The 19,102-nt window shown below is 44.4% G+C and overlaps 1 protein-coding gene across 1 annotated transcript in view; it reads left to right on the forward strand.

Annotated features, from left to right (window-relative positions):
- IFT122 (intraflagellar transport 122) overlaps positions 1 to 19,102 on the forward strand; it is a 402,329-nt gene that overhangs the window by 146,618 nt on the left and 236,609 nt on the right. The window contains exons 15-17 of the mRNA XM_078661691.1: positions 234 to 374; positions 8,036 to 8,089; positions 11,204 to 11,365. Coding sequence (XP_078517817.1) covers positions 234 to 374; positions 8,036 to 8,089; positions 11,204 to 11,365 — 357 coding nt within the window. The remainder of the gene's footprint in view (positions 1 to 233; positions 375 to 8,035; positions 8,090 to 11,203; positions 11,366 to 19,102) is intronic.

Here is a 19,102-nt window from a genome sequence, read left to right on the forward strand (position 1 = left end):
GTTTCTGAGTGTAAATTGCGAATAGGAGGAATTTCCGTGTGGTTGACTTTAAAGCTGCAATGTCTTTAGGAGAAGCTTCCTCCAGTGCTGCTTTCTGTGCACACTTTGCTAGCGTGTTATAAAGTAAGTAAGACCTAAGGCTACCAGTATCGTAATAAAGATATTTTTCTTGTTTCCTCCTTTCTGTTCTGTATATCTGTTTTCGAATTTTCAACCCCACTGGACCTCTTCAGTCGGCCCCAATGTACCAGTACTTGGAGCGGAAAATGTTCAAAGAAGCCTATCAGATAGCTTGCCTGGGGGTCACGGACACAGACTGGAAAGAACTGGCAATGGAGGCATTGGAAGGTTTGGATTTTGAGACTGCAAAAAAGGTATAAACTTTATGAATGGATGTTTTAAATGTTGTCTGATACTGGTTCTAACCCAGGCCTACTGATGTTGCAATTAGTCATTATGTTAAAAAACATTTCATAGTCACATTTAGCTCTTTTTCATTTCTCTGACCTTTTGCATGTAAAAAAATAAATAGAATTGAGTTAATGTGTATGCATAAATTGAGAAACCAAATATTCTATGAAGTAACCCGCAATTCTGCCTCCTGTCCAGTGCTTCGGAATAGCTGGTGCGGCATCTGTCATTGAGCCTGATAGATTATAAATATGTCAGGCACTAGTCTGTTTATAATTCTCCCATTTTTCCTATTGATGGGTTTGTCTGTGTTTCCTTTTAAATCCACTCATCAGTAGTGACTGTTCTTTGTTTGGGTACCCACTGGTAAAGTGACATGGTATTTAATAAACAGCAGCAGTGATGGAAAAGCACTGGAAATGCAATGCAAATTGCTAGGAGAAATGAAAACTGATTTTAAGTGGGCTTTTTTTGTCTTGAAAATATGCTCGGCTTCCAAGATGGGGCTTTGTAAATCTAGCCCTAAGGGTTTCGTGGCTGCCAAACATACCATACCTCCACTGCAATTCCATGTGGCAATCTCTATGAATAACAATAGATTTATCATGATTGGTTGCATGGACTGCCCATACTTTGATGTACCCTCAAGCTGATATGGCTCAGGGGAATGAGTTAAGATGTAAGCTTGTCCCAAAGGCCATGGTTCCTATTTGGAATCTACTGAAGTTGACAATAGGTTTAGCAATCAAAGTAACCTCCCCAGAGATAATGAACAGGAGAATTTCATGTCTTGTAAATAGGTTGTTGGGACTGACATTGTTTGGCTGTGATAGGTCTCACTTAACCCACTGGTTCTCACAGACAATTGGGGGAAACATTGTTTTAGGGTTAGAATTCTGCCACCCCTTTGAAATTTGATATCTTTAGATGGTTGACTGTCTTTAGCCAGCAAGACACATCCCAAGGATCAGGCGAGGGTTGCAGGCCCGCAACATCAAGTGAGTCAGTGGACACTGAAGGCTCACCAAGAGGCACAGTCCTTCTTTGGCCCCAGTGGTTCGTCAAGCATATATCTGCTGTAACAAATGTAATTGGGTTAAGTCACAGCTATGTGACTTCAGGCTCAATTTCTTGACTCGTCATCTAGGTAGATCACATTTGGGCAGGTCCTATTCTTGACCTCTAGGTCAGGCTAACCATTATTATTTCATTCTGACGGATACGTCTGACCACTGACTTCTCACCTTTTAGACTATCCTAAGGTGCCAGACTGGATATGCAAAAAAACAAACAAAGTAATAATGGTTCTGTCCAAGTTGTGTCCTGATATCTCTTATTGGTGGAGCTTCTAAGTAGGAAGAAGCCACTTGATCTTTAATGTTTTTGGACCTCTTAAAGGCAAACATAGGTACTTCAGGTATGCCAATTTCTGGGCCCACCAAATCCCAATATTTTCTTATGATGTTGTTTATATCATTACTTTTTGTGTTGAATGTGGTCACACATATCATGCGCTCCTTTTGTGAATTTCTTTGCTGAATATCGAGGAGCGTTTCCCTGGGCCTGTACCATGCATTACTTTTTGTGTTGAATGTGGTCACACATATCATGCGCTCCTTTTGTGAATTTCTTTGCTGAATCCTCTACTTTGGCGTGAACAAACTATTCAAAATCCTGTAGGATCCAAGATTGAATTGATGTGTCTACAGGATGATTGTATATGTATAGTTGTTTAACCCAAAAGTATATGAAGTAACACATTTTACTTGTTGTTTTTAGTATTACTCTAGCACAAAGTTTTCGTGCCATATATGTTTTAAATGTTCGTTAGGGACAGTTATTGAAGTAATTTGTTTTCACATGTGAAAGTATTTGAGTAAAATTTGCTTTCATTTTTCTTTATGGTCAGTGTGTTTTGTTTGTGAATGTATTAGTACACCTGTCTTGATATCCTGGTTAGGTACGAGACTTAAGAAAGGAAACGTTGAAATACTAAATCAGTGTGTATTTCTGTCCGACAGAACCATTATTACTTTGTTTATTACCCACCCAGGTTCTGAGGGTTACAGGGTCACCCCATTACATGCATTGACTGGATATGCAAGCATTACTCCCTTGTGCCGGTAGGTGGTGGCCTTAGCAGGGACTGTCTCAAACAGATGTCTAAAACAGATTCCCATGAGGTCTGCCTCTGTTTTTTGGTCCGGCACTTGACTCCAAGTCATGTGAGGCAGGCACCGTTATGAACCTAGAGGTGACCCGGGAATGCAAAGCCGTGGACCAAGTCTTCCAATAAGCTGAAATTTAATTGGAAGCACAAGAAGACAAATTGAAGTTGAAGGAGGATTTGTACAAGTCCCGCCACTCTCAGCATAAGAAGTCGCAAGAATCTCAGGGGGCCTCCTGGTCTTGCTCTCGGTCCCCCGGTGAAGAGCTGATTCTGCAACTGATCCCAATGTATCCAAAGTTTTTGTGTTCATCGAATACATCACAACAGATTGAGGCCATGTGGTGAATTTTCAACACCCTCTGATTCCCTCTGGCGCACCTTTGGGCTCTAAGGATCCATGAAAGCCTCCAATTGAGATACCCCAGAGGGGTCAACCCTCAGTGCCTTCTGTGCATCCAGAATCTGTTTCAGGTTCCTCTCTGATGACAAAACTGACTTTTATTCAGGCACCAAAATTCAATCTGGTCCTTGTGACACTGACACTGATACCGATGCTGCTAGTGGCAAACAAGAGAGACTCCTTGGCAAGACCCCAAAAATCTCTTTAAGCTTCCCCATTGATCACACCAAAGACCACAAGGTGGATAATCACTTTATTGTGGGGTTCTCTGGGGGGGGGGGGGGGTAGAAAGGCAGTGCAGAATAGACTCTGTCAAGGCTGGATAGACCTCTGCATTAAGACCTGCTACACACTGCCCAAAAAACAGCCCTGGAGGATGTGAGAAACTATTCCGCCAGGGCTAAGGCTGCTAACTTTGCAATGGCATGCGGAGTACCTGTCCTGGACATCTATCATGCTTCGACGTAGGTGTCCGTGCACACATTCATGAACCACTACTGCCTTGACAGCTACGTCTGACATGAAGGACATTTTGGCTGTTTGATCCTGCAGCATTTGTTGGCCTGACCCCTCTCCACAGACCATCCACCTTCGAAGGTACTGCTTTGGTACCTGTTATAAAGGTGAGAAGTATCCATCAGGTGAACACGTTACTAACCCTCTGTAACACTCGTTATGGTGGATACGCTATCTAACCCCAGATTCTTCACTCCCTCCCACCTTCCCTTTCTGAGGAGAGGCCTCTTTTAACCTTTTTTAACCGTTTAAAAATTTCCTAATTTAGAGCCCTGCACTCTGATTACGACAATTGTTTTTTGCACTGCATCTGAGGGTGTGGAAAGAGTCAAACAAGAAATGGACGTTGGCACGCAGAGGTGGTACTTATATGCTGCTTGACTTTGTCACTTCCAGGGTAAAATTGAGCCAGCATGAAGCTACACTGCTGCAGGAGCACTGTTTAAGAAAATTCTGGATCCAGTCTGGTGTAGGGCTATTCTAAAGGTGAGGAATCTATGGTGTGGCGCAGCAGCCAGGGTGACTGACTCCGGACCACAGGGTTCACGGTTCGATCCTCTGCTCCAGCGGCAGGTTAGCCCAGCACCATGTGACTCTGGGCAATAGCTTGCTTAATCTTCCCGATGGCCCCCAGCGCCGGGACACCTCTCCGGAGGTAGCTGTGTGCTTTACAAATGCTGGCATTTTTTTTTTAGATGGGAGTATCCACCAGAAAGAGTATTACCGAAGGTAAGTAACTTTTTATTCGAGGCACTTCCACTGCTCATTGCACTAAAGTGAGCTTCATATATAAATGTTTTTATTTTTAAGAAGAAATAGCTCAAGAAGTACAAAGTGCCACTGATAATCAAAGGGTGGACTAGATCAGGACCTAGGCACAATTTGATCCTGACTGTGATGGAGTGCGGGTTGGATACAACAACCAGGTTTATCCTGGACAAATGATTTTACCTTGTAACATAGCCCTTTAAGTACCAATCCAACACAAGAGTACACTTCTAAAGCTCCCAAGGACCTTAGGGGACTCAAAGGGTTACAGGTAAAGACTAAACAGCAGCGTCAAGTCCATGTCCAGTTTCCACTGGTCAGATGGGCAGTTGCAGAAAAAGGTCTCTTGTAGCTTTAACAGGAGGTTAGCCTTTATAGCTTTAACAGGAGGTTCGCCTTTAGACCTTTGGAGTCTACGTCTTTGTCCTGTGTACAAGATGGAGAGTAGCTCCAGTCTTCTAGGCTCTTCTCTGGTCTCAGACAGCAGGTTCAGCCCTTTCCTTTTCTGGTCATTCAGAGGCCCAGGAGTGTTTTGAAGTGGGCACCTGAAAATGCCACATTTATGCCCGGCATGAGCTAGTGGGTGGGAATGACCCCTTGTGCTTGCCGTAGCCAATGTGGGCTAACCTAACACGTTGGTCTTTTTCAAGATAGTGAACTTCTCCAATCAAAAAACTTGGGCGCTGAGGGTGTTCGTGGGGAGTATACTATGATAATTCTAGTGTCCTCCCACATCCAACACCAAAACCCAGGTAGAGGCAGTCTTTTGAAAGAAACTCTGAGACAAAAGTCTGGTAGAACAAAGCTGAGTTTTCCAGTAGCCAATATATATCAATGCAAAGTGCTACAGTCTCCTTTGCCTCGCCGACTAAGACAGCTTCTTTATTGGAAAGACGGGGCTCTTCATTAGCTGCTCTTTCCCCGCTGAAGTTGCCTGAACAGCTACTGGACTCTGAAGAAGATGAAGAGCAATCAGATGTGGATGACAGATTCCGCGCTGCTAGAAGTCCATCTGAGCTGCTTATAAAATATCAGGACGAGGATCAGGAAGAAGAGCAGTTCCTTGAGCCTACAGGTCAGGCTCCTGCCATGGTGCCTACGGCACAGATGCCATTAGCTCTCCTCAACAACTTGCAGTATATGTTGGAGGACTACTATCGCCGATTTCCGCCATCTGAATCGGCAGTCGCTTCCTTCGACGCCCATGCCGCAAGTCTCTGTATCAACGCTCAGATCTCCAAGACAATCTTCTCCAACACCAGCATCCGAAATGCGATCTACAATTCCACCTTCTCCGGTGCCATCCCACCATTCCCAGGAGGCTGTCACCACTGATGAGGACTGGGAAGAAGGAGAAGTTGATAAGTCTGTACTGTCGGAGTGGGATGAATATCAAATACAAACCCCATCACCATCTGCTCCACCTGCTGCGGACTCTCCGCCTGTAGATATTGGAGGTTTCCATCTCACAATGGATGGATTCGCCTTTGGTGTGCCCGTGCTGTGGCCTCCATTAAGTAGGGCCTTGGAGAGTGGGAGGAGTGCGGGGAGGCGGTGGGAGGCGCACAGAAGGCGGTGGATGGGCTCAGCAAAAATTAGAACATTTGGTGAGGGGAGCAGGAAAGTCTGTCTGGAGCGGCAAGGTTCTCAGCTGAGCAAGTCGGGGGGCACAAACTGACAGAAGAGACCAAGCTGCAAAATGGAGCAGTACGAGGAGCCAAAGTTGCAAAGAGGGTCAGTTGCGAGGAACAAAGGATGCAAAAAGAGACAGGGACAGATAGAACAGATGGCATACAGACACACAGAGTAATGACAGAGTCCGGGGCAGAACGAGCAGCTTACAGGGAAAATGGCAGGAGACTGACACAAGTCAGAAGGGCAAGCTAAGTTCGCACTGAAGCAGAAGAGAGATGCTTGGCCACCTAATCCATCCATTTCTTGATAGATTTTGTGTTGTGTATCTCTTATCAATTCGCTAATAATCCTATACCAGGGAAACCCAGTACCCATTTCATTATGGATGCATTGCTGCCTGGCTAGGGAGCATTCCTTTATCAAACATACATGCCAGCCGCTTGGAAATCAGCGCACAATTATTGTCTGGAATCTGATACGAAAGCGGACTCTGGTATAGGTCAAACTACACTGAAAATCTTTTTGGTTAAGTCCTTAATGGCATTTACTCTAATTTGCCTTATGTTTTTAGAGTTTGTGCCCCTTATACCAAAGGGTTACGAGGGGAGAAGTTTGTTTTAGCTTGCTTTATCAGTACCAATAAAAATCCTAGGATGCAGAGGAAATGGTTGCTAACCTGTGATCCTAGTGCCAGTTTGTTGGAATCTTCGTTTATACCCTAAAGGACTCTCCCTCCTCCCTGCCTTTATATATTGGTCTACACCTCAGAAATGTTTGTAGTTCCCACTTATGGCTTTAAAAATAACTGATTATGTGAGGCTACAGTATGTATTGGTTCATCATGGGTACTGGAAGCCCTTTGAAACTTCTAGGGAAAGGATGCTTTTTAAACTCCTGTTGTAAGCCTCTCACACTGGACTTTTCCTCATTACGCAAACATGTTAGCTGCTAATTTTGTGGGAGCTGCATTGTAGTTTTGAGAGAGTTCATTGGCATTGCACACAGTGAAAAGTTTGGAAAATGTTTGCATTTTGTAGGCTTTTGAGAATGTGGGGTCTGTGAACGCAGCAGGGAATTATTGTAACGTTTACAAATTCACTCAAGATTTCTCTTTATGTAGAACAAGGACTATATCAACTAGATAGGTAGGAGAATTCCAAAGGATTCTCTCCTTTACTACTGTCAATCCCTTTTATGCAGCAAAAAGTAAGGAAAACTCTGTTATCCATAGATCGTCTGGAATGGACAAAAAAACAACCCTTGCTCATTCCTATTTTATGCATAAGCACACTGTGCAAAGCAATTTTGCACCCTCACCACTGTATTTTTTAGTATCATTCACATCTGTTATTCACAGCTCTTTGAAATGAAAAGAACAGTGGTATTAAATGCTACATAAAAACAAGTTATGTATGGAGTGGTATTTTAAAGTCAAACCTAGCTACAAAGCAACAGAACGCTCTACAGGAGGGTTCAAGCTAGATATATGTGGACACTGGGGGGGGGGGGGTGGTACTGGGTAGGGTTCAGATGAGACTGGCAAGGGTGTGGTGGGGTCTGTTAACGAGGTCCCATCATCTGGGGGAGTTACACCTGTGGATATTATTTTTTCTCACTTACATGCTATGCCCTTAGTGTTTTTCCTCCTTTTTGGCAATATAAACTGTGCAGATGTCTTCTTCAAAATTTCCAACGAGGAACACGGAATGCTCTATGTGGGAGCCAAATCGGATCTGTTGATCTTTGCTTAAATTAGGATTCTGCCTTAGATTTACTTCCTTTTCCGGTTTTCCCCACTTTCATTTTTTTGGGCAGAACCCCTTCGCCGCATGTAAAAAAGCTTTCACAATATACCAGCTTTGTTAAACCGCTCATTCGTAACCAAACAAGTAACGTTGCTTTACCAGCAAGGTCTACCACTCCATTCCTTTCAAATTAGTTTAAATGGATGGTCATGCAGTTGAAAGTTGCATTAGCGAAGTGTAAATGCAGTTTGCATATGCTGAAATAACTGATCATTTGATGTATTTTCGTTTTATGCCTCATTTCCCTCTGCTTTTAATAGTTGACGACGTGTAGTACATGTTTTTAATGGACTTTAAATGTCTAATGCTCTTTCTCTTCCTCCTTTGCAGGCTTTCACCCGAGTGCGAGATCTTCGGTACCTAGAACTGATCAATGCTACAGAGGTACAAGGGCACAATTAGCATATGGTTGTCAGACTTGAACGTGTGTGTTACCACTGGCCTTGGACGTCTCCCTGCTTGTACCATGCAACAATTTATTTCCTTTTGTTTGATTTCTGGGTGTCCAGTGGATGTTCAGGAGCACTTGATCGATACCAGAATGTAACAATAACCACTGACTATGTAAGAAAGATCCATTCAGTTGCATTTGTTGTACATTTCTGTTCATTGGATACCCTGAGATTCTGACAACAGACCAAGGCTTCTTGGACCTATTTTGTACTAGACCTCGATCTTACAGGCTCTTTCCTTATACTTTGTTCATCTCATTTTTTTTTTTTTACTTCTGTGTACTATATTATCTTAGTCTTAGTTGCAATTCCACTATCATGCATCCACTGGTTCTCTACAGGACTGTGGAGCAGGAGCACGTTTGTCTCTATTGATTGAGTTAGTCGGTCACTTGAATAGTTTTCACTGTAAATCAATTTGCCCCTTCGCCCCATCAACTGATATCAAAGTGCAGAAACACACTGGCCATAATCTGCAGAGATGGATTTAATTTAGAAGGTGTCTTAATTGAAAGGCCATTGTAATTCTCATGTAATGTAGTTCAGAACCAAAGAGGCAGGGATACATCTGTGTCTTCTATACAAACCTAGTTAATGGTTCAATGATTCATTTCTGACAAATGATCGGGACATTTGGTTGCTGATGAAAGATTCCGTTAACCATATGGTTCAACGCATTCTTATAAAGGTATTCTTACAGGGATGTCAGTTGAAAAGCATCCAAAACCCATTTTGTTTGTTCCTGTAAAAAGCTGTTTGCCAGAGATGTAGAAAATAAATCCAAAAGGCCCCTTGATGGCTTGACTACTGCCTGATCCTTAGGTCATTGTATAGCACACGTCTGACGTTGGTGTGCGATCTTAGTCCCTCATCATGAGAGACCCAGTGTTTGATGTAATATTTATCGCGCCTGAGAATTAACTATACTGTGAAGTTCATTAATTACTGGGTACAATAAATAACAGCAATTGTTAGTTTTACCCCATAAATGGTGAAAACTCTTGGATTTTACTGGTTTCCGCATCAACATCTACATGTCTGGTATGTAACAGGCTTCCCCTCGCCACTGATGAATGTCGTCTGGTTTGACCTGCTGAAGTTTATCCAGAGGATGTGGTTTTTATTCCACCTGATATTCACCGAGTGCATTAAAGTGTGCAGACCTCATTATTCTGATATGTGCGTTAACAGGACTTTACACACATATCAGATTTTTTTAGCCATTCATGATGAGGGCCTTAATGCCTGTGAACCGTTCCGGGTGGATCACTCTGCTTTGCTGGTCTGTGTGCGTTACTGCACATAAGTGGGCTGTCCTCTGGTGCGCGGCTGCCCAGCTATCGCAGGCTTAGGGACCAATCCTGTAGTGATGGAGTAAGCTCTGTGCAAACCTGATGACATGCAAGGAATGCTGTCACATGAGTGCAGTTGGACATGAGGTACATTCTCTAAAAGTGCGTAGTGCTGTTGTGGGTAAAGAAGGCCTAGGACAGGAGGGTGTGCTGATGGAAGTAGCATATTGCCAATTGTTCGCCCACAGGGTGCTTTTGGGAATGATTTGGAAAGAATGAAGAGTTTCGATCAGGATTTAGGACAAGCCATTTGCGCAGCAGCGTCTCCTTTCCTTCATAGCAGCATCTACTGATGCTTCCCGTATTTTTACTCCTTGATCCCTCTTCTCAGAAATAGCTTTATTTTCACTGTTGGAACCATACCGATAATCTGTGCTTCTTGTTGCTGGTGTCTTTCATGGAGGAGGCTTTAATCTCTGAGGGCTTCTTCTCTGGGTGGCATTATCTGGTGCTCCTTTACTCAAACTGACGGCTGGTGGAATAGCTTAGGCTTTATCCCATTTTTAGTGTACGGTGAGCTATCCAGTAATAACCGCATTCCCGTCCAACCCTTCATCCTGGTTTGAATTGAATTGTGTACTGCCCCCTTCCTCAAAAAGTCTTTCTTGTTCTTATTGTATATATTTATCCCCTTATATGTTATGAAACTGAAATGTTACTTCTTATGCCACCTGGTGTCTGTTTCCTTGGGATCCCAACCTGGGCACCAGGCAAAGTATGTGGAGGGTGATATCATGCAGGGACCTGTATTCCTGCATCTACAAGAACACAAGATCTTTCCTATTTGTCGATGGGAATATGAACATTCCTTAGCAATAAACACAACCTCCGGTACAAAACATAACCCAGTGCATTAAAACAGTGGTGCCCAGTGTGTAGCTGGTGAACAGCACATTGCTTTTGGTTTTAATGAATCTGTACGTGTTTTTCTGATGCTGCACAGCACATACATTTTTTGTATGTACTATTTATTTTGGAACCTTTCCAGGACCCTTTCAGTGGTTCTTCTAGCAACTGTTTTGCTCTGCTTTTTAAGGCGCAGATACAATAGGCCAGGTTCATGGGTCTCAACACAATGTGGCTGCAACCTCTGTAGTGGTGGGTTATGAGCTCTCAAAAGATGTGAGATGCGGGACACAGTAATACTATTTTTCTCTCTTGAGACAATCATGAATGTGTGATGGTTTAGCTAAAAGAGTACCACTTGTACAAACCTCTTGCATATTACCTTCAAGGTGTGTTACTCAATTATTTTTGGTTCCCTTTATTATGATCCACTGATTTAATATCTGAGGTGAATTCCATGTGAGGATCTAGTAAGCTTAGGCACAGTTAGCCCAAGTATATCAAGCATTCTGCTTACTGCAGCATTAGGAAATGTTCTAAGTGTGCATATTCGAAGCTTTATAGAAACTGCAGCATGTGCTAGATAGTGCAGTATGAATTAAAACAAATACTGAGTCTTGTGTTTTGTTTACTGATCCAACTTGGATTGGTAAGCAAAAAGAAAATAGAAACGCCTTTGTCATTTTGTAAAGGGTACATGCTTGGTTTGTGCGTCTACAAAATGAAACTGCCAGTAGGCCCCAAATGCAAGACTTTTGGCTTTGCCATTGCTCGTTTTAAAAAGAGCCTCTGGCTTTTAGAAGTGGTAGATTAACAATTTAGAAATTACCAGTATTTTTTCCTTGCAGGAGCGGAAGAAGCGAGGAGACACCAACAATGACCTCTTCCTGGCCGACGTGTATGCTTACCAGGGGAAGTTCCACGAGGCCGCCAAGCTTTACAAAAAGAGCGGGCATGAGAGCCGTGCCCTGGACATGTATACAGATCTGCGCATGTTTGAGTATGCCAAGGTACTATGCTCATGGACACTGTTGCTCAAAGTAGAGGGGAGAGAGTGAGTGAGAAGGAAACAGCTGGCAATAGTAATGAGGAAAGGCAAGAAAAGAGCACGAGAAAAAAAAGGCAGTGCAACAAGAGAAAGAAGTAAAAAAGAGATTGGGATGGGTGCATATAAGGGAGACCGGAAAAAGGAGGTAAGAGAGGAGACGGAATACGAAGAAAGAGGGACAGAGCAAGACCATGGGCACAAGAATAAGTGAGTAGGCACAGTGAAAAATACATAGTCTAGTAAAGAGTAACATTTAAAACCTTATTGAAATCGAAGTACTAATAAATAACTAGTTTTAGATAGGGAATGCCTCTGTGTTGAGGTGTTACTCAATGTACCTTCTGGATGCTCTGCACAATTTTCTTGACTCCTACCTTGTTTCCATGCAAAGAGGTGTGAAGGCATTTTCCAGCAGGTTTCATCATCAAATAAGCCATTTGTTTTACTTGGTGCAAACAAAGCTAGAGAGCAGAAGGTCGTCACACACATTGATCCAGGCAGAGACCAGATTAACCATAGATTAGGGACCCCGGTGGTTCTGTCGTTGGAGGGGTGAGATATTAATTGATGAGATGGGTTTTCCGCTCATTTTTGACATGCAGGCACATTGGAGTGAAGCATATCCAAGAATAATGTTGGGTTCAAGAGGTTTTTTTTCTGGTCTCTTCATTTTCTTTCTTGTTTGGTAACCTCAAGACTGCGTTGTTGAATTGACCACCATTCTGTTGATTTCTGCCAGATGAGGTCCTGTTTTAGAAGTTACTGCTTTGTAGATGACACAAAAGTTCTTCAAGGTCATCTGTGTGGGAAGAGAGAGCCAGTGAAGTATTTTTGAGGCAGAGATAGATGTCTACCCATAAAGGATTGGAATTGCTGCTTGTGATATGTGTGTACTAGAAAATGCAATTTGTGAATAGGACCCATTAGTTCGAACTATCATTTTACTTATTTCATCACCTTTTAAAACTCAATGTGTTTTCTTTTTTGCATATTCTTTTATTTACACCCTAGGGCCATCTTTAAACGCCTCCGTGAACCTTAAATGTGAAAATGCAGACAAAGTATGACAGAGGAAGTGTTGTTGCATATTCACAGATCCGGGAATAGTGGGATTTTATCCTTGTAAAAGGATATACTCCCAGAAATTTCACTAGTATGATGGAATAAGTGTGTGCAATTCTTCTCTAAGGGGTGTGTTTGTGGGTTTAGTAAGAAGGATCTCATTTGTCTAAATGCAAATCGTGGTAAACAACCTCAGATTCATAAAGGTACGGGAATTTACAAATTCTTTGTTTTTCTTGAATTGATTTGATTTGATTTGATTTATCCATTTGTAGAGCGCGCGAATGCCCAAGGACGTCTTGGCGCTGTGAGATACCTCTGGCTCTTGAAGATGTTGATTAGGGCTATGCGGAGAAAAGCCACGTTTTAACTTCCTTTCTGAAAGATTTCAAAGATGGGCTATTTTTTATATCTAGCGGTAGTTGGTTCCAGATTCTTGTCGTGTGCACCAGGAAACTTCTTCCACCGCAGTTAGCTCTCTTGAATCTTGGGACACTGATTGTTTTCTTTTGGCTGGACCTAAGAGTTCTATTTGGCTCATATAGTTTTAAATGGGATTTTAGAAATTGTGATCCAGTTCCATTAATTGCTTTATATGCTAAGCATAGTGATTTGAATTGTATTCTTTTTTCAATTGGCAGCCAATGTAGATTTTTTAGTTTGTGGCTGATTTTTTCAAATTTTGGTATCCCTAGTATCAGCCTGGCTGCTGCATTCTGCAGGCGTTGGAGTTTGAGTAGGATTTTCTTCCTGGCTCCGGCATATAGGCCGTTCCCGTAGTCCAGTCGGGACAAGGCTAATGCTGTCACCACTGTCTTACGTGAGTCATACGGTAGGTAAGGTAGGATTTTCTTAATCATTTTCAGGATGTACCAAAATGATGATGCCAGTTTACTGGCTTGGGCATCAAAGGAAAGATTGATATCTAGCGTGATTCCCAGGTTTTTCACCTTTTCTGTTGGTTCTGGACATCCTCCTAGTTCTTTTGGCCACCATGAATGGGACCATATTTTTGTGTCCCCTCCTAATATCATGACTTCACTTTTATCCCCATTTAATTTTAGGCAGTTTGTTCTCATCCATTGGCTGATTTGTACCATGCAGATATGAAATTTTTCTGCTGTGTTCTTTACGTCTTTATTTATTGAGACCACGATTTGGGTATCGTCAGCGTAGGATATTGGGGTGAAGCCACAGTTCCTTATTATTTGTGCAAGGGGAGTAACGTACAGATTAAAAAGGGTGGGGCTCATCGAGGAGCCCTGTGGGACTCCACATGGTAGGTTAAATTGATTGGATTTTGCTTCTCCCGATTCTACTGAGAAGGTTCTATTCTCTAAATAGGAGGCAGTGAGTGCACAAGCTAATTCATGTAATTGTACTGTTTTCAGGCGTGTTATGAGGATCTCATGGCAGACTGTATCGAAGGCCGCCGATAAATCAAGTAGTATCAAGGCGGCCTTCGATCCGTTGTCCAGTACTTGCCTGAGTTCTTCCACTGCTGTGAAAAGCGCAGTCTCTGTTCCGTGCCCTTCACGAAAACCGAACTGTGAGTGATCCAGCCAGTTGCCGTCCAGCAAGTATCGGGATAATTGTTTATTTAATAGTTTCGCTAAAACTTTAGCGGCAAAAGGGATCCTGGCTATTGGTCTATAGTTGTTCGGGTTTTCGCAGTCCAAGTTAGGTTTTTTTAGAAGTGGCCTGATCGATATCGTTTTCCATTCATCGGGAAAGATGTTGGTTTTAATAATTTGGGAAAAAAGGTTTTCTAGTACTATGTTCAGCTGTTTGGAGCAGATGTGCATTATTTTGGATGGACAGGGGTCCATTGGGCTACCTGAGTTAATATTGTGGATCTCTTTTTGGATCTGTTCTGCTGTCGGGGGAGTGAAAAGGAACAGTGTAGTTTGATCTGGGGCTTACTCACTGGGGTTGTTGTCTGTAAATTGTCCCTTTTAGATGTTTCAGTGCTATGGTTTTTAAAGGAGTCATATACTGATGAAACTTTGCTGACAAAAAATTCTCCTAGCACGTTGCAGAAGTCTGAAGATAATGCTTCTGGGTTATTGTTCTCAAATTTTGATAATTTTTTAACAGTGTCAAAAAGGGTTTTACTTGAATTTTTAGATTCGTTGATTTTATGGATAAAGTATTTACTTTTTTCTGTTATGATTAGTTTTTTATAACATGCTAATGTAGCTTTGTATTCTTGTTTGAGGTGAGTGTCATAATTAGTTCTCCACTTTTTTTCCGCTCTTCTACACGTCTGCTTCTGGATTTTTAGTGCTTCTGAGAACCATGGCTGTGAAGGGGTTTTTCTTTTCAGAGTGGCTTTCTTTCGTGGGACATTTAGCTCAACTGCATTCTCCAACCACTCGTTAAATTGTTTGCAGGCTGTATTACAATTTTCGTGAAATACGGGGTATGATGATTGGAGTGTTTCAATGAATTCCTGGTTATCCACATTAGACCATTCGTGGTAAGTTGTTTGTTTGATGTGTTCCATAGGTCTTCCAGTATCCTCTTTAATTTCTAAATAAAAACTGATTAATTTGTGGTCTGACCACGGAATAGGGATAGTATCTGTTTTTGTTAGACTTTCACATGATGTGAAAATACCGTCCAATGTGTGACCAGCATCATGGGTATCTGTGAGAAGTTGGCCTGATGTGCAGTGCTCACTATTCTAGTGATCACTATATATCAGTCCAAACAACCCTTATTGATGATTGGTTGTAAGTCAACCTTATAGACCAGCTATCCTAGTAGCATGGATACGAGCAGTCTAAGGCTAAGACTCTAGAGGGCGTGTTAAGCCAGCTGTTTTACCATCACATTACCCCTTGAACAACCAGTGAAAGGACACCACACAAGTTGTTATGAAAATAAACAGTGTATTTATTTATAACAAGACTACCCTGGCTCTTTATGAGACAGGGAGCTAAGCACACAACAAAACTCTTACGAAAATACTTAAGTTAGCACGTTATACACAAATGCCCGAGGGGCACGAAAAACCATATACTTTAAAAGTGGAATGCGAATTACTAGCAGGTAAGTAACAGTTCTAATAGGCTTTGGAATCGCTAGGACTGGACTAGGGAATCGTTAGATTACTACTAGGAGGCCCAGGGGACTCGGGTGCAAAGTGTGCACTCTCACGCGGGATGCGGGACAAAGTCTATGGAAGCTAGAATTCACAAAGTTAGTGTTCACGGGCGAACCCGACCTGGTAGGAAGAAAACGACAGTGGATCCTGACCCTTGGATAGTGAGGCTATGCTGGGACACCGGAGTGCCGAAGTTACCTAGCCCAGGGGCTGCAGCTGCATAGGTCTGAAAAGACGTCGGGGATCTCGTTGCCGGACCAGGAGCCTGGAAGGAAGAAGTTGCTGGCAGGCGACCAGTGAAGGAAAGTTCGATGGATCCAAGCCTGGATCAAGGAAGAAGAAAACCTGAAAGCAGAGGGGACCAAGTTCTTGAATCACTAGCCAGTGATTAAGTGGGCACCAGGATGGCACCGGGCGAAGTCACCGCAGTCAGGTGAGTGGGCGCTGCTGGGCTCTGCAGTCTCTCGGACCAGGAGGCGTTGTCGGCGACCAGGATGGAGGTGCGAGCTGTCCCACGAAGGTTCTTGCTGTCGACGTCGCTGGACCCAGGATTGGGCAACAAGTCTTGGCAAATGCAAGGCCCACGCGGTGGACCTAAAATGGCGTCTTGAGTGGACCAGGAGGGTCCAGGGTACTTCTCCGATGGAGGAAAGCAAGGGCCAGTCTGGAGCAACCAGACCAGCAGCAGAAATGTCGTCGGGCGTCGTCAGGAAGGCCACAAGCCAGCGGGCTAGTAGCCAAACAACGCGGTGAGCAGCAAAAAGCAGAAGGGCCCCACGCAGATCGTGGAGATGCTGGGGGGCTGCTCTTCGGTGCTGGAGCTGCTCAGGGTGGGGGCTTCTCGGACCCCAAAGCACTCACCAGGAATTCACTCGGCGGGCTTGCTGGAAAGAAGTCGTGCAGTCTTGAAGATGGCCGGTCCCTCGAGGTCTCGTCACACCCACGAATCTCAGCGTGACTGATGATGCAGGTAGAGGTCAGAGGTGCCAGGGAAGCCGGTTCTCGTCGAGCTGGGCAGTCGGATTCCGGAGGAAGGACTTGCAGCAGACCGCAGTGTTCTTAGATGGTGCCTGCGGGTGCAGGGTGACTACTCCTTAGTCACAAGGGAGAAATCTTAGGAAGAAGTCTTGAGTTCCTTTCGCAGAAAGTAGTTTCAGGATTCAAAGATGATCTGATTTGGAAGGGGGCCAGTCTCTACCTTTATCCTGTAAAAAGGGGCTGGCACGCGACTAAGTCCTGCCCTATGGGTGGGACTAGGAGGGGGGTGGTTACACCCACTTCCTTGGCGGGCTTTTCCCCAGCACAGGGTCTGGAGTGACCCTGGAACTGGTTCCAGCCAGCCTATGCACAGTGAGCACCGGGGTGCCACGTGCAGTCACCTTCCTCTAAAGCCCTGCCTACCTACAATACACAAAACCCTGTCTGGGACGGTGCTGGCACCGCCCCTGGCAGGAAACCCTTTGTCCTTATCTCCTGCTCTGGGAGGACTCCCAGCAGCAGGAGGGCAGACTTGTGTCTCGGTGGCAGCATCCATTTTGTGGATGCTAAGGCTCTGTCTGACTTTTAACCGGGTTATAGGTTACATGCATGTCGTGTCCCTCTAGAAGGGTGGAATGCTAACCCCGTCGCCAGAATTGGCGAGGGGTTAGTATTCCAATTCGTATGACACCTTACTCGACATGTTTTGATAAAGCGATACCAGAGTTGGCATATAACCGCGAGGATTATAATGCACTTAAGAGTATATGGTATGCGATATCATGGAAACGGCTAAGGGATAGATCCCGAAAGCCGCAGACAGGCTCAGCTCATGCCAGAGCATCATCTCACACGATTCCAAGCACTCTGCCTTCAGGATTGTTAAGGCCTGCCATAGGAGTGACTGATAGGAGATCTGTGTGTCCATTTTAGGGTTAGATATAGGTATACTATATCTAAAGCAAAGGGTGATTACACCACCTTGCCCCAGCTGTCGTGCAGCCAGTTGTGTCAGATTTGGATGGCCAGCCAGGGGTGGCATAATACATGCTGCAGCCCCTGGTAGGCCCTGGGTACACCTATGCCCTGGGTACCTAAGGTACACTGTACAGGGACTGATAAGGTGACTCAGTATCCAATTTAGATATGTACCTAAGGTACATGGAATCCATTTTACAGAGAGAGCAGTAGGCCTGGGGTCCTGAATAGCAGGGCCCCAGGTCAACTAAGTCAGAAAACCAGCAAAACACCAGGCAAAAAGTTGGGGGCAACCATAGTCAGGGATCAACCTTCCTACATAACCCCCCCCCAAACGAAAGGAGATAAGGCTATCCTTGTCCAGGTAAGCCTATATTGCCTAAGTGGCCATTTAAGGAAGTACCAGCACTGGCATGGTTACCCCCTATGTCATGGTCCACTAAGCAATCCCTCACCCTAAGGGTGTCTGAGGGTCTCCACCATAGGGAATCTCTACCTGTGGTGTGTTTTGTCAAAGAAAAAGGCTGGTGCTGAAATGGAGTACTGAAGTGAGGCTCCACTAATTTTGGGCTCAGCTTCCTCCAATCATTTTCCACCATAGAGGCCTTTCTTTCCAAGACTGAGTTGTTTTGGGCTCTCAGGGTCAACCTCTGGCTACCTACAGCTGGAGGTTGGGTCCCTCTGTGTGGCTTACTGGAGGGACAGGTCAGGTCTGGGGCCCTCAGGTCCCAAGTTTGGCTGTGCCCAACAGTGTCCATCTGTGGGAGGTCCCTACCTAATTTTAAGGGGGATCCCTCAGGAGTATGTTTTATTTTCACTTGGCTAGGACTACTAGCTTCAGTGCCCTTAATCTGCTGATTGGGGAATTCTTTTGGACAGGGGGCCCTTTGGGGTCCAACACTGGCCTCCCTGACCTCTACAGCCCTGGGCTGACTGAGGCAGGGTAGAGAGGGGCAGGTTACCTGCTCCAGACTGGGTCCCACCTTGGAAGGGTCCACTGGCATCAGGGGTTCTGCCAGGCTAGGCCTGACTACCTCTGTGGCAGTTTCTTCACAAGGGGTCAGATCAGTTCCCTGAGGAGGCTGATCCTTTCCTAAAGTCTGGTGGGAGGGAGATTTCTCTTCCTCCTCAATACTCTCTGTCTGAGTGGAGTGATCCATAGTTTCAGGCTTCACAACACTGTCATCTGTCTGAGTTTGAGCTGTGGCCATCACAACTCTCCCAACCTTTTCAGGAGGGGGCTCAGTTTGGGTGTGGGCTGTTACCATGACAGCCTTGACAACCTGTTCTGGGAAGGAAGTTGTCTTAGATTGGGTTGTGACTGGCACAACCCTCCTGACCTGTTCAGGGAGGATATCTTGGACTGGGGCTGTGGCTACCACTGCCCCACTAACCTTACCATGGATGTTTACCATTCTAGAATGGGTTTCTTGCTCTACTTCAGCCCAGGCTGAGAGCTCTAAATCATTCCCCAGTAGGCAATCTACAGGCAAGTTTGGTGACACTGCCACTCTCTTGTGGCCAGTGACACCTCCCCAGCTGAGATTGACCACTGCCATGGGATGATCTCTC

Source organism: Lissotriton helveticus, chromosome 9 (genome assembly GCF_964261635.1).
Source record: "Lissotriton helveticus chromosome 9, aLisHel1.1, whole genome shotgun sequence".
Classification (NCBI taxonomy): Eukaryota; Metazoa; Chordata; class Amphibia; order Caudata; family Salamandridae; genus Lissotriton; species Lissotriton helveticus.